Source organism: Cetorhinus maximus, chromosome 2 (assembly GCF_964194155.1).
Source record: "Cetorhinus maximus chromosome 2, sCetMax3.hap1.1, whole genome shotgun sequence".
Taxonomy (NCBI): Eukaryota; Metazoa; Chordata; class Chondrichthyes; order Lamniformes; family Cetorhinidae; genus Cetorhinus; species Cetorhinus maximus.
In genome coordinates, this window is record NC_135880.1 from 138,834,585 (window position 1) to 138,862,301 (window position 27,717).

The 27,717-nt window shown below is 41.4% G+C and overlaps 1 protein-coding gene across 5 annotated transcripts in view; it reads left to right on the forward strand.

The window, feature by feature from the left end:
* tnksa (tankyrase, TRF1-interacting ankyrin-related ADP-ribose polymerase a) overlaps positions 1–27,717 on the forward strand; it is a 168,015-nt gene that overhangs the window by 116,441 nt on the left and 23,857 nt on the right. For 3 of the 5 annotated variants that reach the window (XR_013580461.1, XM_078570078.1, XM_078570083.1), the window contains 11 exons: positions 2,386–2,477; positions 3,076–3,154; positions 7,719–7,890; positions 8,845–8,924; positions 10,376–10,495; positions 16,022–16,167; positions 18,182–18,347; positions 20,197–20,416; positions 22,780–22,889; positions 23,725–23,913; positions 24,086–24,323. Coding sequence is in view for 4 of the 5 variants with exons in the window: in XM_078570078.1 (XP_078426204.1) it covers positions 2,386–2,477; positions 3,076–3,154; positions 7,719–7,890; positions 8,845–8,924; positions 10,376–10,495; positions 16,022–16,167; positions 18,182–18,347; positions 20,197–20,416; positions 22,780–22,889; positions 23,725–23,913; positions 24,086–24,323 (1,612 nt within the window). In the remaining variant the exon portion in view is untranslated. The remainder of the gene's footprint in view (positions 1–2,385; positions 2,478–3,075; positions 3,155–7,718; positions 7,891–8,844; positions 8,925–10,375; positions 10,496–16,021; positions 16,168–18,181; positions 18,348–20,196; positions 20,417–22,779; positions 22,890–23,724; positions 23,914–24,085; positions 24,324–27,717) is intronic. The other 2 variants (XM_078570089.1, XM_078570096.1) reach the window with 1 other exon arrangement.

Below are 27,717 nucleotides of genomic sequence, written 5' to 3' on the forward strand. Positions count from 1 at the left end.
CATATAAAATCTCTTCTGAGCTGACTGGTGCTCAAATGCGAAAAGCCAGTTTCTCTGGTCTCTCCTCATTACAAAAGCCCTTGTATCATCTTAGGAATCCCTTCTGCACCCTCTCCATGGTCTTGACATCCTTCCTAAACGAGGAGACCCAAAAATGTGCACAGTATCCTGCAACCTAGTCAGTGATTAATATTGGTTTAGCATCACTGATTTGCTTTTCACTTTTTGCCCCAATTTATAAAACCCATGATCTCATACTTTATGGCCTGTCTTCCCACTTTTGAAGTTTTGTGTGTCTCCAGTTCTCTACCCCTTTTAAAGTTCACTGTAACTCCTGACGCCGATTCCCCCAGGAACAATAGCGTGCGTGCATGCTTGGCTTGCACTCCATCCACCGGCACATGCATGGCTGCTCACATCAGTGAACTGGTGACAGTACGGATTTTTGCCTGCACAAAGTGATGTCACTCAATGTCTGCAGCTTGGGGAGTCATCCTGGCTGCCACTGGCCTGCCTCCTGTTTGGGCCCCTCCCCCTCCAACCCTCTGGATGACCCTTCTGCCTCACTGCATGATTCTTCTTCATTTCCAATCGGAAATAGAACTTTTATTTTGTCCAAACATGGCAGCTTTCTTCTCTGGGATTCAGTTTGTTGATCGGAAAGTTTCCTTGACCATTATCCTCATTCCACTAAAAGAACTTCAAATTGTTGGGAAAATTGGAAGAATTTCAAACTCCACTAAACATTAACTTCTCCAGCATTACTAACTTGAAATAAGGCATTTTATTGTATACAGCTTGATGGTGTAGATTTGTGTCAGTATTTCTTCTTTTCCACATATATATGCCATCTTTTAAGCCATCACTAGAAGTGTGCCCTCTGCAGTTGTGGCGTCAGTAAACTCTTCCCTTAAAGTTTTACAGTTTGGTGTGTATGTTGTCTCTTTATTCTTGTAGAAGGTGTCACTTCTCTCATTTATCTGCATTAAATTTAATTTGACATCTATCTGCCTAATCTACTAATGTGCCTAATTCCCCCTGAAGTAGCTTACAGTCCTTCTCAGCTAACCATGCTCTCTTTTGTGTCTCCTGTAAATTTTGATATGTCCAATACCAAAACTCAAATCTTTTTGTATGCATTCCTCCCTACCAGAGTTGCTGATACTAACCCCTGCACCCCTCCAGTCTGAAGCATTTAACCAGCGCTCTGTGTCCTTTCACCAACTTCCTGTCTGCACTGCCGCATTCCCTTAATTTTATCAACAAGTCTCCCATTGAGCATTGTAATAAAACCCCTGTTATTTGCATTCACTGCTGCAGATGGGGCAGAATAACATCTAAGGATGCTTAGACATTTTGTGATCAGCACCTTGCACAGGATACACATCTTCGTAGCAGATGCTCTCAGTAGAGAGCATATCCATATGTTCATGTGGATTCTCCATTTGGAGATTACCCCATCACACTTTAGTGTCGCTGACTGGAAAATACCATTACATTATTTCATAGAATAAGAGGTTACTGAAATTATTATGCAGTAATGGGACAGCAGAGTGGTGACTCTAGATGGTTTGTGACACCTTTTGGCATGGGAATGGCCTGTTAGTTTCCTCTGCATCCCTTCCATCCACCAGTCCACTCCGTTTTACATCAGTATGAGTTATTCTTGAGATTCGGCCTGAGATCACGTCAGTTATCTGCAGCACTCCTTACTGGCTCAGGAAAACTTAACTATTGGTTCTCCTAACCTTCACTATCAATTGGCAAATCTTTTTGACATGCTCAGTGCTGTCTCAGTGGGGGAACAATCCAAAACAAAGCTATGGCCAAATTGTCAAAGGTTGCAAAGTGAAGATGATTATGTTGTGCAAAGCTGTTGTCCAAATGTGATTATCCTTCTCTTCAACTTTCCCCATGCCAAGTCAATAAGATGAAACTAGTATTTATTTTGGAGTGATGTTCAATGTCGAAAAATAAAATACCAGAAGTAAATAATCTCATGTTCTAAGTGTTTCTGCAGCAGGAGCAAGAAATTTAACCTTAGCCCCTGAAATGGAAAAAAAATCCCTAATTGATTTACTGATCGGGAACTGAAAGTGTTTAAAATTAATTAAATGAGTTTTGCCCATTTGGTTAGGCCTTCCACTCCTTTGAATCAAGATTGTTTGGGCTGTCATTTTTCATCCTGTTTTCATTATCAGTGTCTCTTCCTTTGAGGAGATGCTCAGCTTTCACAAGTTGTCTGGCCACACAAACACAGCAGAGAGCAGAAATGCCTTCATTATAGCACACACTAAATCAATAAATGCATCTAATATGATGAAGACAGTTCACATTGTCTACATTAGTTGAACTCAATAGTATTTGTCTGAATTCCTTTCTCAGCACTGTGCTGTGGCTTCACAACACCCCAAGCGCAAGCAGGTAACAGAGCTGCTTTTGAGAAAAGGAGCCAATGTCAATGAAAAAAATAAAGAGTAAGTGTTATTATTATTCAGAAATTGTTATTTTCAAGTTAGGCTGTAAAACTTATATTAGATGCTCATGACCATATCAAATTTCATAACTTGAAAATGTTTGAAGATGATTAAGCAGAATGCCTGCATTGTAGAAAGCGAAGGGAAAAATCCTTGAGGGTCACTATGTAAAGGAACTGATTATAAATCTGTGACCCTTGAGAGTGACCTTGATAAGTCACTGGTTATAAGGCTGACCCATAAGTTAACCATGTGAAGGAACTGGTTGTTAGCCCCTGAGGTAATCAGTAGTGATATTTATCCTAACTAGATAAATTCATTGTCATAAGAGAATAAACTCGGTAAATTTCCATTTATGAAACAACCTGTACCTTAACCTGTTGTTGCCTTTGATGTAGTTAAGTTTTGCAGAATAAAATTCTCCCAGTAACTTGAAGTAACATCTTCCTCATAAGATATAAAATTTATATTGATATCCCTAAAAAGCTTCAGGAAATGTAAAGTATTGTTACACTTCCTTTATAATGGGAGTAGACATCTACTGAGTGGCAACAGATGCAATAATTTGAAGCTTTGTAATGTGTTAAATTTTTTGCAGTTTTCTTACACCCCTACATGTGGCTGCAGAAAGAGCACACAACGATGTGGTAGAGGTTCTTCACAAGCATGGAGCTAAGGTATGTGTTTTTCTCCAAAGCATCCACCCAAATAGAGCAGTAAATCTCTATTGCTTCTCCTGCCACCCCACTACTATAGCACCTTGCATTTAGATAGTGCCCTTAACAGTAAAATATTCCAAGGCACTTCACGGGAATGTTATCAAACCAAATTTGACACCAAACCACAAGGTGTTAGGACAAGAGATTGGTCACAGATGTAGGTTTTAAGGAGTGTCTTCATAGAGAAGAGAGGTAGGGAGGCAGAGAGGTTTAGGGAAGGAATTCCAGAACTTAAGCCCTAGGCAGCTGAAGGCATGGCCGGACATGGTGGAGTGATTAAAATTGGGGATGCGCAAGACACCAGAATTGAAGGAGCACAGAGATCTTGGTGGGTGTAGTGCTGGAGGAGGTTACAGAGCGAGGAATCGATGGGTGAGGCCATGGGAGGGCATTTGTAAAACAAGAAGTAGAATTTGAAACACACGGCACCACTGGACCAAAACCAACGTAAGTCGCCGAATAGAACTTAGTGAGAGTTAGGATACGGGCAGCAGAGTTTTGGATGAGATGTTTATGGAGGGTGGATGATGGAGCTGGCCAAAAGGCATTGGGGTAATCTAGTCTAGAGGTAGGAAAGGCATGGATAAGGATTTCAGCAGCAGATAAGAGGAGGCAGGAGTGCAGGTGGGTGATATTATTGTAGGTAAGAGTGGCAGTCTTGGTGATGGAGTGGATATATGGTCAGAAACGCATTCTAGGATCCAATATGATACCAAGGTTGCAGGTGATGGTTCAGCCTTAGAAAGCGACCAAGGCGAGGGATGAAGTCGGTGGCTTTGGAATGGAATTTTTGGTGGGATCAAGACAATGGCTCTGGACTTCCCAGCTTTCAATTGGAGGACGTTTCTGCTCATGTAGCACTGGATGTTGGCCAAGTTCTATGACAAATCAGACAGTTGAGGGGTCGAGCAAGGTGGTGACAAGGTAGAGCTGGATGTTGTCAGTGTATACGTGGACCTGACATTCTGATTTCTGATGATGTCACTGAGGGGCAGTATGAAGATGTGGGAATCTCTTGACACCAACCAGGAGCAGGCTTCAGTTTGGTTTGATGCTGCAAGAGTAAGAAGACAGAGATGCACTGGAGAAGGTGCAAAAAAAAATTTACAAAAATAATACCACAACTGAAAGCTTATAACTATCAGGAAAATCTAGATAACAGGAGGGGACACTTATCTCTAGAAAAGAGAAATCTGAGGGGTGATATGATAGAGGCCTTCAAAAGTATGAACGCGTTTGATAGGGTAGACATAAAGATGGGGCTGAATTTTCACCTGGACTCAGGGAAAAACCAACGTGCGCAATTTCATGACTCAAAGTAAACACCTGATTCATGTGTGTCTTTAAGAGGGATTTTTGTTTTTTCACACAAGTCAGGTTGGCAGTGTGTTTTGCGAGTAGCGAGGGAATGCATGTGGAGTAGGGTACGGATGCAGGCCAGTTAGAGGGCCAGCCTCCATCCTCCAACACAGCAGCCCAGCTCTGGACTTTGTTTAAGGCCCCCTAAACCTCACCCATCACATTCCCCCATGCTACCTCTATGCCCCCATGCTATCTCGATGTCCCCTTACAATCCCTATGTCACCTCTACGCCCACCATGTATTCTCCATAGCCACTCACCCAGTATGCAGTATGTACTGTTCTCAGAAGCCATGCAGTAGCAATGGGAATTATTTTAAAATAATTGGAAAAACATTAAACTTGTAACAACCCAAGAAAACCCTAAATTCCAACTCTGTCATTGCTACTGGACCAAAAAACCCAATGGAAAACTAGCTGTAATCCTTTAAGTGCCTATTAGGTTTTTAAACAATCAGGAAACCACATCAAAGACATATTCTGTTATTATAGACCTATAAAAGTTTCAATAGTTGTTAGATCAATAAGAACATCTGGTGAGCTGAAGCTTTTGAAACCCAACTAAGCATTCATAATGGAACAGCTGTCATAACAAAAGCTTCCAGTTCCACTGATGCAACAGATTTCCATTTCAAAGCAGAGCGCCTGTCAATCGTGTAGGGCTAGCAGATGAAGACTGTATTTTTAGCCTTCGGAAGCAGGGTTTCTTTAAAGCAGCCAGACCTGCCAGTCCAATTAAATCAGAACACAAAAACACGACAGCAAAGGGCATAGTTTTACATTTTTAAAATACATTATGGTACTTTCTCCATTGAATAAGTACTGTAATGCATGTGAACAAATGCACAATGCTGGTCAATGTAAGGGTCAATTTGCCTTCGCAGGACAGACCTCTATGATGAATCACTGCATTTAAAGCACATCTACATTACAATACAGCACCCAATAGTTACACTCGAAGACACCAAAACATTTTACACTTACTTTTCAGAATGTTCGCAACCACTCAACAGGCTTTCCAATTTCTTTGCAAACCCTAAAACCCTGCAGCAACAGATGAAAATGGTGTATGGGAGGAAATCCAATTTTCTTCCCTCATTTAAAATGGGAACCTTGACATCAATGTGGATTTAGCCTACTAGGCATGCCTGACCTGCAGAAAGGCCAGAGGAAAATAGCACGGGCTTGAGAATGCGGAGAAGAATCGTATTTCCTCCAAAAATAATAATCAAAGCGTGGCCATTTGCGCACTAAAACACAGCTCTGCACCCAGGCGATAATTCAGTCCGAGATGTTTCCACTTCTGGGAGAGGTTAAAACTAGGAGCCATAAAATTAAAATAGCCACCAATAAATCCAATAGGAAATTTAGGAGAATATGTGAAACTCGCTATCACATTGGATAGTTGAGTGAAATAGCAAAAGGGGATGCCAGATAAGTACATGAGAAGAAAAGGAATAAAATGATACACTGATAGGCTGAGTTGAAGTGGGATAGGAGGAGACTTCTGTGGAATATAAAGATCAGCCTTGACTTGGGCCAAAAGGCCTGTTACTGTGCAGTAAATTGTATGCAAATAGGAGGGGCCCAAAGATAAATTGTTGATTGTAGCAGGACATGAGCACAAAGAGGATCGATTGCAGATGATTCTCTGGCCACAACTGAATAGATAAAAATAGAACCAGACGAGGACAGTCCCATCCAGCTGGGCAACAGAGAAGAGGCAATGAGGAGGATGGTGTGGTCAACCACACCATCCACGGGCAGGTTGAGAAAGAATAGTTTACCACAGTAGCATTGGATATCGTTTGTGACTTTGAGGGCTGGTTCAGACATGTGGCAGAGGTGGAAATCTGATTGGAGAAATTCAAAGATGGAGTTGTGGCAAAGGACACAAATTTTGGAGCAAACAACACGTAGAGAGGAAAGATAGGGCGGTAAAAGATAGGGCGGTAATTTATGAGAACAGATGGGACACGAATCGTTTTTTTTTAAGTAGAATGGTGAAGATGGCTGATTGAAGGGGAATGAGACAGCACCAGAAGAGATCAATAACAAGCGTGGAAGAGAATTTGGATAGTCACCAGTTTAGTTGAATTGGATCAAAGGAGCAAGATGAGCTTGAAGGGAACACAACAGGGGAGATAATAGAGAAACTATGAAAAGATGCAAATTTAGAGCAGAGGCGGGGTGGCGGGGGGCTGGGGGGGTGGGGGTGGAATCCTATGGGAAAATTTGGCTTGGGCGAAGGGATGGAAGCAGCAGGGACAGTTAAATAGATGGTCTCAAATTTAGTCCATGAGCTCCTTGCACTTTCTGTTGAGGGTGCAGGTGGCAGTGGTGAGGAATTTAAGAAAATGATTTGTATTGGAGGTGAAAATTATCTTTGCATTCAGGAACAGTGAATAGTTTTGACAGCAGGACTCCAGTGCTTCATGTTCAAGTCTATTTGATGATGAATGGCTAAATCAGTTTACCATGACTGTTCAAGTCAGCACCCATGGACTTAGGGGAGTCGAGATGAGGACCAATAGAATTGACCACGGTGAGAAAAAGAGCAATGGTTTTAATGAGAACAAGGGCATTTTCCAAGCTCTTTTGTTGCTGGCAGTGGTTCCTTCTGGGATCTGACTGTACAGAAAGCAGCAGTCATCTGGTATCTCCCCCAAATAACCGTTCTTCACATGTTAGCTGGGCAATGATTGTTGGCAGACAGTTTGATTGAATGGGATATCATAGCCAAGCCAGATCATTTTACATACTTCGCAAGATTAAAAATCCCAACTTTTTTTATTTTGCATATCCCTTCCTAATCCAGAGGCACCGAGCTCAATTAGTGTCCCCCAACTGAGCTCCAACTCATGACTGAAATTGAATAAATGAAATTGGTGTGATGTGCCATGTGCCTACTGTTCTACATGTTCTTTTATGGAAACTTCAGAAAGTGACCTGTTGTGAGTGAAGTAACAAGTCAGACAGTTTTGTCCATGCTGTAATGATATTGGTACTGTTCAGATTTTTTACTCTAAAATAATAAACAGCTATATTATTCAACAAGGATAGGGTTCTCGTGTTGTGGTGTGACACACTGAATATTCAGATAAGCTATCAAAGATGTAAACAAGAAATCTTCTGCCATGACCAATGCCCTCTTTTCCATAGATCAATGCTTTGGACACTCTTGGTCAAGCAGCTTTACACAGAGCGGCACATGGTGGTCACCTACAGACATGTCGCCTCTTGCTGAGTTATGGCAGCGACCCTTCCATTTTGTCCCTTCAAGGATTTACAGCTGCACAAATGGGGAATGAGTCTGTGCAGCAGATACTCAACGGTAAGTTTAATACAATATGCAGGTCACATTAGGTTATACTCCTATGGTTTTATTCATTGTTTTACTAAATAGGAAAAGGTTTTACTGATTCATAGTAAATTTGCATGCAGATATGAAGAGTTAAGAGTTGCTATACAAACTGAAGGTTCTTCACAGCTTGTAAGTTATGTGTGACTGTTGCATCAAAAACTTGGTCACTTGATTGGATTTTAATTTAGTGTATGGGGTGTAATGGATCAAATGTGTACTTTAGGAGTTTTATTGAATTCAGAGCAGATGTGTAACTTGGGAACCTGACTGAATTTTGCACTTCTACTTCAGCAACCCATGTAGCTGTGGGAAGAAGAAACCAATTTAATATTAAAAATAAGATGATTTAACATCGTAGATTTTTTTCTGGAATTGTCTCTTCTGTATCTAGTGTTCGCTGACAGTGCACACACTGACTTACAGATGGCGTTGAGAAAAGTTCAGTTAAGGAAATAATCTGAATAAATCAAATAAGTAGCAGAATATAATATTTCAAAGCATGAGTGGTCAAACTGGCAATCAAATCACTTTGCAACTGAACTTTGCAAAATGTTGTTGGATATAGTGGGAATTAATTGTTGGAGAATGGGAAGTTGTGCTGTACAAAATAAAGTCACCTTACTCTGTTTGGAGGAAAGGGCAATGTACAAACCTGTGTGTGGGATCTTGCTTTGTGTAAGTAGACCACTGCTTGCCTTCAAAATAACAATAATTGCACTTTGGTACATCCTGAGGATATGATAAGGGCCACTGGCTAAATACATATTTGTGTAAAATACGTTGTGAAATATCTTTCCAAATTGAGGAAGAGCAAAATACCGAGAGAAAACAAGCAAGCTGCTTACAGCAATGTTCTATTTTGACACTTGACATGTGATGGTGATCACAGGGATTCTAACCCTTTCTTTGAATGTTTTTATTTAGAGAACGTCCCCTTACATAATTCAGATGTTGATTATCGGCTTTTGGAGGCAGCAAAGGCTGGAGACTTGGAAACTGTGAAGGTGTTTAATTTTTATATAATTTTTAGTAGAAAATAATTAATGAAGCTTCTGTGTTTTTCTTCAGTTTGTCAGAGTCAAAAGATGATTGTTTTTTAAAGGGAAGTATCTGCACACTTAATGGTTTCTCAATCCCCTCTAGCTGGTGTCAAATGATTTCTCTCTGCTTCTGGTCTGAGATAAACATGCTGAGTTGAACTCCACTCATAGCAGCATGAATGGAGTTACCAGATTACCAGCAGCATTCCTCATTCATGAGATTGTTGGTGCTTCGTAACCTTACCTGGAAATATAATTTTTTTCTCTAAGCTGGCTTCAATCAGAGTTAACTCAGAGTTACTGAGTCAGCTGGTAACTGTTCAGTTCTCCAATTTATAGCATTAAGGATTATGTGACAGTTCACCAAAGTGATTTTTCCATTTTCATACAATTGAATGCCTTACCCCCACATGTCCATGCAGTCGTGTCTTTAGATTTTTAATGTTATTTGGCCAGTGCATAAGTTATTTTATCATTATAAGATTTAAAATAAGTGATCACGAAATAATGAAATTAGAATTTTGGTATAATTTATGCAATTATGGCATCTGCTAGAAGCTGAGTATTCAAATATAATGGAAATCAGTTGGTGACTGTGACAATCTCTTAGGTATGGAAAATTCCTTAAGATCAGGTATGATATTTATAGGGTTAAGTGATTGTTCCTTAGCATAACTTTGAAGCAGGCTGCTATCATCAATATTGAGTTTATTAATAATCCATCATAATTTTTAATGAGGATAACATTTGTGATGCTGTAATTAAGATTACTGCCAAAGTTAACAGATTTTCAGTGTTTCAAAGTAGCAAAGCTCATAGCTGAAGGAATATATGTATATGGAGGGTTAACTCGAAATTAGAGTCCAAAAGTAAAATAGAAATCCTTGTGATAGATTACATATCTGTGCAAAAGGGAACATTTCAAAGCACAAGGTACCAGTAATTAGTCAGAAATCAATATGATTAAACTTACTACTTTCACTGAAGTTTTTAGTCACATCACCTAATATTTCCTTGTCTGGCTTAGTGTAAGATTTTTTTGGATTACATTCCTGTGAAGCACCTTTGGACATTTTACTATTCTAAAGGCGCTATAGTTATATTAGGAATAAGAAATTATTACATGTAAAAGAATAAACTCTATTGAGTGAGAAATGGAAGATATAGTCTATTGAGATTAGCTTAATAAGCGTTAAGAGGGCAACAGAAAAGCAAACAATGGATGGTAATAAGAAGGGTCCAAAAAAATCCTTAAATTATACATAAATTATTACGACCGTAAGGTATAAGTTAGGTGGAAGAGGTAAAGGATAATCAGGAAATAAGGGGCCAGATCTTCCAGTCAGCGGCGATGCTGAGGTGATCTTCGCTGACTGCGAAGATAATTACACCAGTACCTTTTTCCGTACTTGCAGCGCGGCCTTCCTGTCCCGGCTGCAGCAGTGATACCTTGGCACAACCATCCCAGGAGCGCACCAGCGAAGAGAAGCAGCAAAGAGGCTACGCCACCTTTTTACAACATCTGCTGTGTTCAGGTAAGTTTTAAAAGGTCGTAAAGTGTTAGCGGTTGGACGAGTGAGTGAGAGTGGGTGGGCGGCAGAGAGTGGGTGGATGGGTGGGCAGCAGAGAGTTGGTGGATGGGTGGGCGGCAGAGAGTGGGTGGATGGGTGGGCAGCAGTGGGTGGGCAACAAGACGGGCGAGAGCGAGTGCTGGTGAGCAAGATTGTGAGCAAAGTGGGTGAGTCATCAGTTCTCAGGGGAAATCAATATTTGGTGGGGTGGGTGTGGTGCTTGGGGTGTCTGTGGTGTGCGGGTTCAGCTGTTAATCACTGGTCCGCATCAGAAATTAATAGCGGACAGTACTAGGGTAAGTATCCAGATAAGTATCGCATAACTGGTCCAAGTCTCCGACACTGAGGTCCATGTCGGAGACATTTTCAGACAGACCTGGGCAGTGCAAATCTGCCTGTTGTACGTTTAAACTTCTCAGGCAATTGCTTTGCATGTTCGCAGGTCAGGACTTCTGAAGGGTCCTGGTGTACAACAGTGGTGAACATCTCAACATTCAGCGCTGTTGGCATCAGAAGATCTGACTTGATATGTTCTAAATCAGTGTTTGCAATTGATATATTATTGGTCAAGAGCCACTCTTGGAATTGCTCCTACATACCTCTCAGTAATACCATTTGGGGATTGCGCTTGCAGTTCACTCCACTTTGAGCCCTTTGTTTCACTGTTGCTTTAAGTTGCCAAGTAGAGGCTAGGTACTTCTGCAGAAGGAGAAAGATTGAACGAGCTAAGCTCCAGTAGTGCCATCGATCCAAATTTTTTAAAGAACCTTTTCACTTGCTGTTTGAATGCTAGGATAGCCCTCTGCTTAATAGCTATCTTTTGCTTCCTTTCCGCAAGAAATTAGGCAGGAATGCAAGATGTGGGGGAGACACATGCTGCAAAGCGATATATACAGGTTAAGTGAGTGGGCAACAAGGTAGCTGAGTATAATGTGGGGAAGTGTGAGGTTTTTCACTTTGGTAGTAAGAATAGAAAAGCAGAATATTTTTTTAAAAGGTATGAGTCTTATAAATGTTGACGTCCCAGAGGGACTTAAGTGTACTTTAACAAGCAAGTAAGCAATGTAGGTACAGCAAGCAATTAGAAGGGCAAGTTGCATGTTGGCCTGTATTGCAAGGGGATTGGAGAACAAGAATAACGAAGTCTTGCTACAATTGTACAGGGGTTTGGTGAGACAACACCTGGAATACTGTGTGCAGTTTTGCTCTCTCTTTAAGGAAGGAAATGCTTGCATTAGAGTTGGTACAGTGAAGGCTCACTAAATTGGTCCCTGGGATGAGAGGGTTATCTTATGATCAGAGGCTGAGTAAGCTGGGTCTGTATTCCCTGGAATTTAGAAGAATGAGAGGTGATCTCATTAAAACATACAAGATTATGAAGGAGGTTAACAGGGTGGATACGAAGGTTGTTTCCCCTGGCTGGAGACTCTAAAGTATGGGGGCACAGTCTCAGGATAAGGGACGGATTGCTTAGGACTGAAACGAGAAATTTCTTCACTGAATGAATTGTGAATCTTTGAAATTCTCTACCCCAATGGCTTGTGAATGCTCCATTGTTGAATATACTCCAGGCTGAGATAGACTGATCATTGGTGTCTCAGGGAATCAGAGATGTGGGGAGCAGGCGGAAAAGTTGAGCTGAAGCCAAAGATCAGTCATGATCATATTGAATTGGGGAGCAGGCTCAACTAGCCATATGTTGTTGTTCTCCTATTTCTTATGTAGAAATAAGCATAAACAGTGCCAAATCCTAAACATGACAACATTTCATAATTGGATAGGGCGTGAATGAAAGGGCCTCCAAGAAATTTCTAATTCTGGCCTCTTGTGTATACCTGAATTCCTCCCCCTCACCATTGGCCTTCAGCTCTTTAGGAATCCCTTCCCTAAACCCCTGTCCTTCAATTCGCCTCTTCCCTTCCCTCCTTTGAGGTGCTCTTTAAAATCTAGCTCTTTGACTAAGCATTTGGTCACCTGTCTTCATGCCTCCTCCTTTAACTCTGTCAATTTTTGTCTGGTTACTCTCCTGTGAAGCATCTTCAGATGTTTTACTTTGCTAAAGGTGCTGTATAAATTCAAGTTGTTCACTGAGAGCATACAAGTGCATGGAGTAGTTGAAAGTCACGAGAAGGACAAGATATGGATGTGTCTGGTCTTTACTGATCTTTTTTCCCTATATCGAACACAAAACTGCCCTTGTTGGCATTATCCAAATTAGAATGTTTTAGTCCAGTTTAAAATTATGCTGTAATGTGCATTTTGCAAGGAACATAGAACTGTAAAAGCTTCTATAAATATGTAAGAAGAAAAAGATTAGTGAAGACAAATGTAGGCCCCTTACAGTCCAAAATAGGAAAATTTATAATAGAGAATGAGGATATGGCAGAGCAATTAAACAACTACTTTAGTTCTTTCTTCATGGAGGAAGACACAAATAACTTCCCAGAAATACTAGGGAACCAAAGGTTTAGTGAGAAGGAGGAATTGAAGGACATTAGTATTACTAAAAAAAACAGTGCTGGAGAAATTAATGAGATTAAAAGCCATAAATGCCCAGGACCTGATAATCTACAACCCAGGGTACTAAAGGAGATGGTCATGGAAATAGTGGATGCGTTGGTTGTCATCTTCCAAAATTCTGTAGGTTCTGGAACAGTCCCAGCAGATTGGAGGGTGGCAAATGTAACCCCACTATTTAAAAAAGGAGGGAGGGGAAAAAACAGGGAATTACAGACCTAACATCAGTGGTAGGGAAAATGCTAGAGGTTATTATAAAGAATGTGATAACAGCACACTTAGAAAATATCAATGGGATTAGACAAAGTCAACTTGGATTTATGAAAGGGAAATCATGTTTGACAAACCTACTGGAGCTTTTTGATGACGTAACTAGCAAAATAGATAAGGGAGAACCAGTGGATGTGGTATATTTGGATTTTCAGAAAGCTTTTGATTAAGTCCCACAGGAGAGATTAGTGTGCAAAGTTAAAGCATATGGGATTGGGGGTAATATTTCACATGGATTGAGAATTGGTTAGCAGACAGGAAACAGAATGTAAGAATAAACCGGCCTTTTTCGGAATGGCAAACAGTGACTAGTGGGGTACCGCAGGGATCAGTGCCTGGACCCAGCTATTCACAATATATATCAATGATTTGGATGAGGGAACTAAATATTTCCAAGTTTGCTGATGACGCAAAACTAGGTGGGAATGTGAGTGGTGGTGAGGATGCTAAGAGGCTTCAAGGCAATTTAGACAAATTGAGTGAGTGGGCAAATGCATGGCAGATGCAGTATAACGTGGATAAGTGTGAAGTTATCCGCTTTGGTAGGAAAAACAATGGCAGAGTATTATTTAAATGGTAATAGATTGGGAAATGTTGATGTACAAAGGGACCTGAATGTCCTTGTACATCAATCACTGAAAGCAAGCATGCAGGTGCAGCAAGCAGTTAAGAAGGCAAATGATATGTTGGCCTTCATTGCGACAGGGCTTGAGTACAGGAGCAAGGATGTCTTACTGCAGCTATACAGGGCCTTGGTGAGACCACACCTGGAGCATTGTGTGCAGTTTTTGTCTCCTTACCTAAGAAAGGATATACTTGCTATAGAGGTAATGCAGCGAAGGTTCACCAGACTGATTCCTGGGATGGCAGGATTGTCGTATGAGGAGAGATTGGGCCGAATAGGCCTGAGTTCACTGGAGTTTAGAAGAATGAGAGGAGATCTCATTTTTACGTATAAAATTCTGACAGGGCTGGACAGACTAGATGCAGGGATGACGTTTCCTCTAGCTGGGGTGTCTAGAACAAGGGGTCACAATCTCAGGGTATGAAGTAGGCCATTTAGGACTGAGGTGCGGAGAAGTTTCTAGTAAGCTTCTAGAACCTTAGTAAGAGGACAGTGAACCTGTGGAATTCTGTGTAGGCTAAGTCACAATATATTTAAGAAGGTAATAGATTTCTGGACTCTAAAGGCATCAAGGGGTATGGGGAGAGAGCGAGAGTATGGCGTTGAGATAGAGGATCAGCCTCGATTATATTGAATGACGGAGCAGGCTCGAAGGGCCAAATGACCTACTCCTGCTATTTTTCTATGTTCAAATTGCAGTTTATCGTGGATACTATCTTTCTTAAAATGCTGCAAATGGACTTGTATTAAGATAAGTGATTAGCAAGAGGATTACTGCCTTTTTGGTGAGGGAAGGGAAATTAAGACACTTTGATTTGTCTAAGGTGCATCTCATCATTTAATTTTTCACCTTGTCCTTAAGAGTTTCCTTTACAGCTTTTTAATAAAGGACCTAAGCTAAGTGGGTCCTGGCCTCCTTTTTCCGCCCCCCCCCCCCCCCCCCCTCCCCCCACCCCCTTGAAAACTTCTGCTCATCCTCCTACCCATATCTTAAATCGTGCCAAGTCCCAGTAACCATCACCCCTTGGCTCCCCACCCAGAACTTCTCAATGTTGAAATTTTCATTCTTGTGTTCAGATGGCCTTGGGACTTCTCATCTCTGCAGCTTCCTCCCATCCCACAACCCTCTGAGAACTTTGTGTTCCTCCAATTCTGACCTCTTGTGTATCCCCAAATTCCTTCACACTACCATTACCTGCAGGCCTTCAGCTGTCTCGGCCCTAAGCTCTGGAATTCCCACCCTAAACCTCTCCACCTCTCTTCCTTTACTACTGCTTAAAACCAACCTCTTTAATCAAGTTTTTGGTCACCTATCATAATGTCCCCTTATCTGGCAGTGTTTGTGTATTACCCTCCTGTGAAGCACTTTGAAACATTTTGAAATGTTAGGGATGCTACATAAATGTAGGTTCTCATTAGTAATTTGACATCAGTAGTACATGATTTTAAATTACTTCTGAGTGAGAAGTTTACTGATGCCAAGGCTGTAGACAGCGAATCTTGACCAAAGTGGTTTACAGTTGTCAGTAATTAGAATCAAATATTGTGAAAATATGTAAATAGTAAGTTTATTTAGAAATATTACCAAATCTGGGGCCGAAAAACCCTGTGGATTAAGGCTTTGCTCAAACTAATTTGGGCAAGAGAAGAATGAAATTTAAGGCCAGTAGCTTGAGGACCTGAAGTTCAGATTGGTTAAAATGATGACCCCTTTGCAGCAAACCCCAGGTAACTTTCTCAGTCAACTCACAAAGCTTTCTCTTCTCACTACCATTGAAGCATTAAATATTAATATAAAAACAAGATTCTGCTCCTCAGAAATTATTCATTTATTGTTCTTCAGATTTATAGATGGAGTAGATGGAACAGCAAACAAAATTATGGTGCTCCAGTTTATTGAATCTTTGGCTTGTAATCGTTGGAATTTAATGAGTAGCTTTACTTTCACTACACTAGACTTTCGTGAAAGTAGAGCTACTCATTATGTGAATCTAGTTTGACTTTAATAAGTGTTTTACAAAAGAAACAAATCAAAAATCCAATAATGTTTACTGATAAGGCTGTAATTTATTTTAAAGCAATTGTGCACAACCCAGAATGTGAACTGCAGAGACCTGGAAGGACGGCACTCCACACCACTACATTTTGCAGCAGGTTACAATCGGGTGGCTGTTGTCGAGTACCTGCTTCATCATGGAGCTGATGTGCATGCCAAAGACAAGGGGTGTGTATATGTACACTTTGGGATTTGGTTTGTTTCTCCTTACGAAACTTCCATGTTTTTAAAAGGAGGGGAAAAAGCAGGTTTGGTGTAAGTGTTGTTGCAAAGCTGTAGAAAACTATAAAAAAGTGTCTTCCTCCTCCTCCCCCTGCTCGCCCAGCCTGGGTCCCCTGCCGCAGCCGCCAGGCCTGTGTCCCCTACCCTTTCTTATCACTACAATTAAACTGCCTATTAAGTCATATGTAAATGAAGGCTATAATAATTACTCATTGAATTATAAATACCAAGAATGGTATTTATATATTTAAAATTAAAATAACTTTTTTTAGCACTTTGGAAGAAATTGTCCAAGGAAAATCGCTACACAGAGGTTGACCACAAGATAGTAATAACTCTAGACTCTGTCCAAGCAAGGTGAACCTAATAACCAATATAACAGTTGGAGAAGAACATTTTGTGGGGAAACAAAATTGAGGTTAGACCCAATTCAAAGTTTCATATTTTAAAATAATTTGAACAAACAGCTGGGAGTAATCATTTTATTTGGTGGAATATACGCATTGCTGAAATAAAATCAAAGGACTAGACATAAATTTTAAGCTGCACATTTGTTAAATTCATAATTTAATGAATTGACACAAGTATTGAGTCACACAGTAGTAAGCCATTGCATGTACTTTGGACAGAATTTGTGAAGTAAGCTAAAAATGAACCCTGAAGCCAGCTTTCCCCAAAACCCTAACAAGTTTACAGGTGAGTAGTTGAGGTAAGCTGTACAGGTCAGTCAGACCTGAAGTTCCTTTTCCTCCCCTGATGACTAAATTAACTTATTTCAGCCAAGATGTTGACATTTGTGATGCACTTGACCTCGACACCCATGGATTAGGCAGGGGAAAATCAGACAAGGTTCCTTGTCATTATTGCTTCCCTCCTGAAAATACTTCTGTGTAGAAATCAGGTGATGACAGGTTCTGGTCTGTCTGTGATACTCCCCATCATCATGTCGCCTGAAAAGCCTCAAATATGATTAGAGGCCACTTGAGCTGGCTCTTGCTGCCACCTCCTTACACGAAGCAATGATGCTTTCAGGAATGAAGAGGAGAAAATCGGCAACAATGTTTTCTATTATTTTGTCAGAGGTTGCCTAGAGCCACAAGCAAGTTTTAGAAGTGCAATTAATTTTGCAACTGCCCTTATTAATGAGTTCAAAGAAGCGTGGATCTAGATTTGTATTTACAATTTTTGAGTGAGATTACATGGGACTTAGGAACGGGAGTAGGCCATTCGATCCTTTGAGCCTGCTCTGCTATTCAATAAAATCATGGCTCATCTGACTGTGGTCTCAACTCCACCTTCCTGTCTTCCCCTCAATACCCTTGACTCCCTTGTCTATCAAAAATCTATCTGACTCAGCCTTGAATAAATTCAATGACCCAGCCTCCACCTCTTTCTGTGGAAGGGAATTCTATAGACTAACAACCCGCCAAGAGAAAAACAATTTCCTCATCTCCGTCTTAAAAGAGAGACCACTTATTTTTAAATGATGACCCCTTGTTCTTGTCTCCCCCAAAAGAGAAAACATCCACCCAGTATCCACCCTATCAAGTCCCCTTATTTTATTTGTTTCAATAAGATCACCTCTCATTCTTCTAAACTCCAATGGGTACAGGCCCACCTGTTCAGCTTTCTTGATAGGATAAGCCCTTCATCCCAGGCATGAGCCATGTGAACCTTCTCTGTACTGCTTCTAATGTGGTTCTATCTTTTTTCAAATAAGGAGACCAAAATGGCACACACTGAATAGTTGAGGCTCCAACACTGCTTGCGAACATGAAAAAGACCCATTTATCCCTACCCCCTGCTTCCTGTTAGCTAGCCAACCCATTATCCATGTTATATGTTACTCCCTACACCATGAGCTCTTATTTTGTGTAGTAACCTTTGATGTGGCACCTTATCAAATACCTTAATTTGTTCAAATGTAGTAATTATTAAATTTAAACTCTTCACCCTTCAGGGGTTTAGTGCCCTTGCACAATGCTTGCTCGTATGGACATTATGAAGTAGCAGAACTGCTGGTGAGGCATGGTGCTTCAGTGAATGTGGCTGACCTATGGAAGTTCACACCTCTGCATGAAGCAGCAGCCAAAGGCAAATATGAGATTTGTAAACTGCTGTTAAAGGTATGTGGTTTTCAATCTGAAAGACTTGTATGTAGGCTTAGTAATTTTTATCAGACCTCTTCATACGATGCACATGAGGGGCAGTCTCATAGTATTTATCAGACATTCTATCACCTCTCAACACTCCTATCATTTGTCTATCTACCCATGTCTAGAATTTTATGCAGGTCTTTAACACTGAAAATTAAAGTTTTGACTTCCAGGTAAAAATAATAAAGGGAGCTTTTATGGAGGTTTTACTATAGATCACTTGAACATGCACACTCAATACAAAGAACAGATTTCAGATTAGATTCAGGCTTTATACTGTTGGTATTTAAAATTTGAGGTCAACAGAATTAATGTCCTCTGGACCATGTTTTGGGATTTAGTTGTCTAAGGGTCTTGTTTACTGCAACAATTACTACAAGAGGGCTGAATGCAAAGGGGTAAAAGTTATGTTACAGCTGTACAGAGTGCTGGTTAGATCCCTTCTGAAGCACTGCATTTGGTTCTGGACACTGAGCCTCAGGAAGAATATATTGGCCTTGGAGCCAGTCCATCAAATATTCACCAGAATGGTACTGGGGCTAGAATAATTAAATTATGAGGGCAGGATGCATAGATGAGTCTTGTATTCACTTATATGCAGAAGATTAAGGGGTAATCTACTTGAGGTGTCTAAGATGAGCCAAGGAGTTGAAAGGGTAGATAAAGAGAAATTATTTCCTCTAGTTGGGAAGCCTGGAACAAGGGGCGTAAACTCTCAACTTTTTATTCTTTCATGGGATCTTGGCATTGCTGGCAAGGCCAGCATTTGTTTCCATCCCTAATTGCCTTGAAAAGGTGGTGGTGAGCTGCCATCTTGAACTGCTGCAGTCTATCTGGTGCAGACATTCCGTAGTACTGTTAGAAAAGGAGTTGCAGGATTTTGATCCAGCAACTTTGCAGGAATGGCGATATAGATCCAAGTCAGGATGATGTGTGGCTTGGAGAGGTACTTAGCAGTGGTGGTGTTCCCATGCACCTGCTGCCTTTATCCTTCAAGGTGATAGGGGTCACGTTTGGAAGGTGCCGTGGAAGGAGCCTTGGTGAGTTGCTGCAGTGCATCTTGTATATACATACTGCTGCCATTGTGTGTCGGTGGTAAAGAGAGTGAATGTTTAAGTTGGTTGGTGGAATGCAAATGAAGCAGGCTGCTTTGGTGCCTGGACGGTGTCAAGCTTCTTGAGTGTTGTTGGAGCTGCACTCATCCAGGCAAGTGGAGAGTATTCCATCACACTCCTGATTTATGCTTTGTAGATGGTGGACAGGCTTTGGGGAATCAGGAGGTGATTACTCGCCTCAGAATTTTCAGCCTCTGACCTGCTCTTGTAGCCACAGTATTTATATCGCTAGTCCAGTTCAGTTTCTGGTCAATGGTTACCCCAGGATGTTGATGTGGGAGATTCAAAGATGGTAATGCCATTGAATGTCATGGGGAGATCTCTCGTGTTGGTGATCGTCATTGCCTGGCACTCGTATGGTGCAAATGTTACTAGAGCTAGACTGCCTGGGTTGATGTTAGAAAGCACTTTACACAAAAGTTAGTGGAAATCTGGAACACTCTCCTTCAGAGAGCTATTAAGGTTTGGTTAATTCAAAGTTTCAAAACTGAGCTTGATTTTTTATTAGGCATGGGTATGAAGGGTTATAGAACCATGGGTAAATGGAGTTAAGAATTAGATGAGCCCTAATCTAATTGAATAATGGAACTGGCTCTAGGGTTGAATGGCCTGCTGCTGTTGCTAAGTGCCATTAAGAATGGGTCAGTTTATATAAAAGGAAGCTCGTCTAAATATGTTATTGAGGTCGCCTTCATTTTTCTCAGCATGGAGCTGACCCAACGAAGAAGAACAGAGATGGGAACACACCTCTGGATCTTGTGAAAGAAGGGGACACGGATATTCAGGACTTACTAAGAGGCGATGCTGCTCTGCTCGACGCTGCCAAGAAAGGCTGCCTAGCAAGGGTCCAGAAGTTGTGTACCCCAGAGAACATAAATTGCAGAGACACTCAAGGAAGGAACTCAACACCACTTCATCTTGCAGGTAAAATCTTACCTAAATGTTGTCCCATTGCTGATCCATTCTTTTTATGAACTTTCTGTTTAATTAATCTGATCTAAGTTCCTCTATATATCACTATATCTCACTGAAGTTTGTACTGTTCCAGCCCAGCATTCTTATTTTGACTGTTATCATATTCTGTTTTCATGCTGAAATTATGTTATCCTTCCCATTTTTCAATTTTTCACCAATGTTCACAGTTATTTCTCCCACCTAATTTAACAGAACTAAATCAATTGTGGCGGATGGTGTCAAGCCATTTGAAGTTCGATCAATCAAGCACTACTGTTCAGTGGTGATTATCCAGGGAAAATCAAATGGGTGCCATGAAACATTTATTTTGTGCAGCAAGTTGATTTGGAATATGCTGTCTAAAAGGGAGATGAAAGCAGATGCAGTAGTAGCATTCAGAAGAAAATTGTTTAAATATTTGAAGGGGAAATAATAGGTCTATGGGGAAAGAGCAAGGGAGTGGGATTAGTTGGCTTCTCTACCAAAGATCCGGCACAGGTACAATCCACTGAATGGCCTCCCTTCCATGGTATAATTCTATATAACATCTAATGAATGGCCACTTTTATAGCATATTGTAGAATTGTAACCTGAGCCCAGTGGCAAGAAGAAAGGAGAGGGGAAAATGCAGCAGTACCTGGTTATAGAGACTCAGTGTTGCACTGAAGATAACACTGTAAGGCAGGGAAGGGAAGCAATCTTTGCATTCCCCAGATTGTCACTAGAAAAGTAATCCAGAGACCCAGGCTAATGCCCTGGGCACACAGGTTCAAATCCCACCATGGGAACTGGTGGAATTTCAACTCAATTAATAAATCTGGAATTGAAAGCTAGAGTCTGTAATGGTGACCATGAAACTATCATCAATTGTTGTAAAAACCCATCTGGTTCACTAATGTCCTTCAGGAAAGGAAATCTGGTGTCCTTACCCAATCTGGCCTATATGTGACTCCAGCCTCACAGCAATGTGGTTGACTCCTAGCTGCCCTCTGAAATGGCCTAGCATGCCATTCAGTTCAAGGGCAGTTAGGGATGGGCAACAAATGCTGGTCTTATCAGTGACACTCACATCCCATGAAAGAATACATTTTTTAAAAATCCCTGCTGATATACTAGAAATGCAAGATTGCTTTGTATGTAGCCATCTAACTTGGTCCCTGGCCTCTGGTAATTTTTATAAATCACCTGCGATTCTAAAGTAGTGTACTTACTCGTATGCTAAAGTAAGAATAATTAGTCAATATCCTGTTATGTGTAAGAACGTGTCTTTCAGGAAGCATATTATCAAATGTAAAGCACTGAAATAAAATACTCCGACAGTTGTTGCTTTAATTAATTCTGTTACTTTATTTTTATTTCCAAAGCTTGATAGATGGGGCTGCAGTTCAGGAACTGATTTACTAAACCGCTGTGTGATACTCAGTCCACAGACCTTTCAAGTTGTGCAAGGCTCTGTATGACTTGTATTCAATTTGTACACAATTTGAATTTAAAATTTTACCCCCCTTATCGTCTATTTCAGATGATTTAGTGACAAACTTTAAGGTGAAACAGTCTCAGATTGCCACAAAACTTTAAATGTTTTAAAACTTAAAATGCCCAGGTCATGAGTTCAGGTCCACAGAAACTTGAGCACATAATCTAGACCGACACTCCAGTGCAGTACTCGTGACTGTTGGGGGTGCCCTCTTTCAGATGATTCATATAACTGAGGCCCATCTGCCCCCTCAGATGGGCATAAAATGTCCTATGGTGTTATTTGAAGATGAGCAGTGACGTTGTTACCTCATTGCTGTTTGTGGGACCTTGTTGCAGGAAGATTGATAGCCACGTTTCCCTACAATAGTGACTACTCTTCAGTGCTTATAAAGCCCTTTGGGGTGCCCTGATGTGAAAGGCACTATATAAATGTAAATCCTTTGCTTTCTAAAATAAAATATTTAACGGTAACAGATGATTTATGAAAAATACAATTGTTCCTCTTTAGTGGGTTCAAGGGTGTGATATCAGTGATGTTGAAAGAAGCAAATGTGGCAAAAATCTGGTACTGAAATCCGATTCAGCTGCTGTGGCTACCTCTCATTTTCACAGTAAGAACAGACATTTCATGTGTTTGCCTCTTCAGAGTTTGTTGATAATGATGCATTATTATATTCACCTTTACCACAGATGTGCCCCTGATCAGGAATTTGAAGCTTAATTGTCAGGCAATGATCAGGAAGTTCCTGAAATAGCTAATTCTGTAAAACTTAGCACAAATACTAAAGTTCTCAAATATAACTGAAAAATGTGCATGCTGTAACATTTTTAATTAGTTTGCTTTTGTTTGACAGCTGGCTATAATAACCTTGAAGTTGCTGATTATCTTCTGGAGCATGGTGCAGATGTTAATGCACAAGACAAAGGGGGCCTCATTCCCCTCCATAATGCAGCGTCCTATGGGGTAAGAAAACACTACATTATCAGCTGTCACTAATTTTCATAACATTCAAAAAGAAGCTGGGTGAGTTCTCGCGAGTAACCAACATCTATACATATAGAAGGCACATAAGTAATCAGCAATTGATACTTAGTCACTCTAGCTCTTGGGGCTCAATTGTAGTCCGTGGTTGAATAGGAATTTCTGCAGGTTTTTCCTTAAAGTGTCCTAAGAATGTTTCTCTATGCCTATGTAGCAAATTGCATGACTGCGAGGGATGGAAGGAGAGGATTGATGGGGGTAATGGTGTGCAGAAATTGCTACCTCACAAGAATGAAAAAAGCCTGGTGGACATGGTGTTGTTTGTCTGTCCTTTTTAAAACATTTGTCTAACTTAGATGTAATTAACCATTTAAGTCAAGGAAATCAAGCTGAAATGTAATTGTACAGACCAGTAAATAGATTTTAAAAATTAGAAACAGATTGAGAATGTTTTTGTCAGAAAACAAACTTGATTTTTTTTAACTTAACTGTTTTCTTCAAAAAAAAAATCAATAATAAAAACTATGAAGTCAAATGTTCCCAGTGTTTGCAATAGCCGGAGGGATAAAACATAAATTGATGTTCTTGATTTTCAATATAGAATGTTGCAACACAAGCAGACCATTGAGTCTATGCCAGTGTGTAATCACAGAAATTACATCGCAGAAACAGCGTTAGGCCAATTGCAGCTGTGCTGTTGCCATTGCTTCAGCTGGAATAAATTAGCCCCATCCCTTTTCCAATTTTCTTTTTCAACTATGGTATTTGAATATAGGTAAAACTACATTTTTAAGGCGCTATTTTGCTTTCCTTTCAGCATGTGGATATTGCAGCGCTTTTAATCAAATATAACACCTGTGTCAATGCAACTGATAAATGGGCCTTCACTCCATTGCATGAAGCAGCACAGAAAGGAAGGACACAACTTTGTGCTCTGCTACTGGCTCATGGGGCGGATCCTACCATGAAGAACCAGGAAGGCCAGACTCCTTTAGATTTGGCTACAGTATGTTCTAATTTGAAAACCGTAACAAGTATTTGATGATTTACATTTTGCTAGTGTGTGTTTATGTTGTTGATAACAGGAGCTGTATAAATTGATAGTTAATATTTTAGAAATTTGTGTTAAAATTTCTGATGCTATGCATTTATAAATGTTCTTGTTTTTCTTATTTCAGGCTGACGACATCAGGGCCTTGCTTATTGATGCTATGCCACCTGAAGCCCTCCCTAGTTGTTATAAACCTCAGGCAACTGTTGTTAGTGCAGCAGTGATCTCTCCAGCTTCAACTCCGTCTTGTTTGTCTGCTGCTAGCAGTATAGATAACCTGACTGGCCCTCTTGCAGAGCTAGCTGTTAGTGGTGCCTCAGGTGCAGCTGATGGAGCTACTGGCACTGAGAGAAAAGAAGGGGAAGGTAGGCTGACTGAAACAAATCTTCTATCGATGCCAGTTGTGGGGAAAGTCTCTGAGCTGTGCCTTCACTTGAAGAGCTCAAGTCAATTTCCTTTTTAAAAATGGAAAGGAGAATTTCTCATTGTTTCTGAAGTCTTTGTCAGTACTATTGCTGAGTTTAAAAGCAAAATACTGCGGATGCTGGAAATCTAGAACAAAAATACCTGGAAAAACTCAGCAGGCCTGACAGCGTCTGCGGAGAGGGATACAGTTGACATTTCGAGTCTGTATGACCCTTCATCAGAACTAAGGAAATAGAGAAATGAGGTGAAATATAAGCTGGTAGAAGACGGTGGGACAGGAGAGCTCGATAGGGGGCCAGTGATAGGTGGAGGCCAAGAAGAGACTGCCAAAGATGTCATAAACAAAAAGACAAAGGGGTGTTAACGGTGGTGATGTTATCTAAAGGATGTGCTAATGGGGACATTAAGGGAAGCAAGCTAGTGGCAGATGGCCCTAGTGCGGGTGGGGTGGGGGGAAGGGATCGAAATGGGCTAAAAGGTGGAGATGAAACAATAGATCGAAATAAATTTTAAAAATAGGGAAAAGAAAAACATATAATTGTAAAAAAATAATTATAAATTATTGGAAAAAAGGGGATCAGAAAGGGGGTGGGGATGGAGGAGAGAGTTCATGATCTGAAATTGTTGAAATCAATATTAAGTCCGGAAGACTGGTGTAAAGTGCCTAGTCGGAAGATGAGGTGCTGTTCCTCCAGTTTCCAGTTCCAGTTTGTTGAACTTCACTGGAACATTGCAGCAGGCCAAGGACGGACATGTGGGCATGAGAGCAGGGTGGTGTGTTGAAATGGCAAGCGACAGGGAGGTCTGGGTCATGCTTGCGGACAGACTGAAGGTGTTCTGCAAAGCGGTCACCCAGTCTGCGTTTGGTCTCTCCAATGTAGAAGAGACCGCATTGGGAGCAGTGAATGCAGTAGACTAAATTGAGGGAAGTGCAAGTGAAGTGCTGCTTCACTTGAAAGGAGTGTTTGGGCCCTTGGACAGTGAGGAGGGGGGAAGTAAAGGGGCAGGTGTTGCACCTTCTGCGGTTGCATGGGAAGGTGCCGTGGGAGGGGGTTGAGGTGTAGGGGGTGATGGAGGAGTGAACCAGGGTGTCCTGGAGGGAACGCTCCCTGCGGAAAGCCGCAGGGGGAGGGGGGTGAAGGGAAGATGTGTTTGGTGGTGACATCACGCTGGAGTTGGCGGAAATGGTGGAGGATGATCCTTTGAACGCGGAGGCTGGTGGGGTGATAAGTGAGGACTAGGGGGACCCTATCATGGTTCTGGGAGGGAGAGGAAGGTGTGAGAGCGGATGCGCGGGAGATGGGCCAGACACGGTTGAGGGCCCTGTCAACCACCGTGGGTGGAAAACCTCGGTTAAGGAAGAAGGAAGACATATCAGAGGAACTGTTTTGGAAAGTGGCATCATCAGAACAGATGCGATGGAGGCGAAGGAACTGAGAGAATGGGATGGAGTCCTTACAGGAAGCGGGGTGTGAGGAGCTGTAGTTGTGGGAGTCAGTAGGCTGCGTTTAGTCATCTTGTTCAGAGTTACCCAGTAAAGGACCACAATTCCAAGTGATTACTTGAAAGCCACGAGTTTATCACCAGGATTTTGATTAAGCACAATGGATTTAACTGAGGTGTTATGATTCACTACCTGGCATTGCACACCAAGTTATCTACCTATGCGTATCTTTTTAATTTGTTCTCAGGATTTTAGCAGTGTTGGAATGACCATATTTATCCCTAGTTGCCATGGGAAGATAGCAAGAGACCTTGAACCTCTCCAGTTAATATTTCTATTAGTGCTTCCACATGGTTTTATTAGGGAATTCTAACACCTGGTGACATTGAAGGAATACAAGTCAGAGTGCTGTGCGGCTTGGAGGGGAACTTGGAAGTGATGTTCCCATGACATTCCTGCTCTGGTTCTCAGTGGGAGTAGTTGTGGGGCTGGCCACTGTTATTGAAGTAACCTCGATGAATTGTTGCAGCGCATTTTGTATGTGCTGCGGCCTCAGCCTACCAGTGATGGAGAGGCTGGCTATTAAGATTGGTGACTGTTCTTGCTCTTCCCTGGATGTTGTTGATCTTTCGACTATTGCCATTTCAAACATCCAGGCAAGTGGTCAGTGTACATCACATACTTATGCACTTGTCAATGGTGGAGAGACTTTGAGAGGTCAAGCGGTGAACAATATTCTCTCTAAACTGCGCAGCCCCGCAGCAACCTGAAAGTTCCCATATAGGCCACACAAAAGTCATCCCCATTAAGTTATCATGCATGCACAGCCATGCAAAATAATTTAAAAGGCTTGCACAATTAAATGAATTGGCCAAACACTACAAAATAAATAAAGGGTACATTGGAGATGAGCACATTGTACTCAACCTCTGCCCTGCTCTTATAACCATTTTACAAATGCTAAATGTCTGCAATTCAATCGTTGTTAAAGCAACTGAATTGCATCTTCTAGTAACTAATCCAAGCTAACACCTTTATCGCCTTTCACAGAATCACACAGTGCAGAAGAGGCCCTTCAGCCCGTCGAGTCTGCACCGACACATGAGAAACACCTGACCTACCTACCTAATCCCATTTATGAGCACTTGGCCCATAGCCTTGAATGTTATGACGTGCCAAGTGCTCATCCAGATACTTTTTAAAGGATGTGAGGCAACCCTCCTCCACCATCCACCCAGGCAGCGCATTCCAGACCGTCACCACCTCTGGGTAAAAAAGTTTTTCCTCACATCCCCCTAAACCTCCAGCCCCTCACCTTGAACTTATGTCCCCTCGTGACTGACCCCTCAACTAAGGGGAACAGCTGCTCCCTATCTACCCTGCCTGTGCCCCTCATAAACTTGTACACCTCGATCAGGTTGCCCCTCAGTCTTCTCTACTCCAACAAAAACAACCCAAGTCTATCCAACCTCTCTTCATAACTTAAATGTTTCATCCCAGGCAACATCCTGGTGAATCTCCTCTGCACCCCCTCCAGTGCAATCACATCCTTCCTATAATGTGGCGACCAGAACTGCACACAGTACTCCAGCTGTGGCCTCACCAAGGTTCTATACAACTCCAACATGACCTCCCTACTTTTGTAATCTGTGCCTCGATTGATAAAGGTAAGTGTCCCATATGCCTTTTTCACCACCCCACTAACATGCCCCTCTGCCTTCAGAGATCTATGGACACACACGCCAAGGTCCCTTTGTTCCTCAGAACTTCCTAGTGTCATGCCGTTCATTGATTAATTCCTTGTCAAATTACTCCTTCCAAAGTGTATCACCTCACACTTTTCAGGGTTAAATTCCATCTGCCACTTATCTGCCCATTAATGCGAAGCC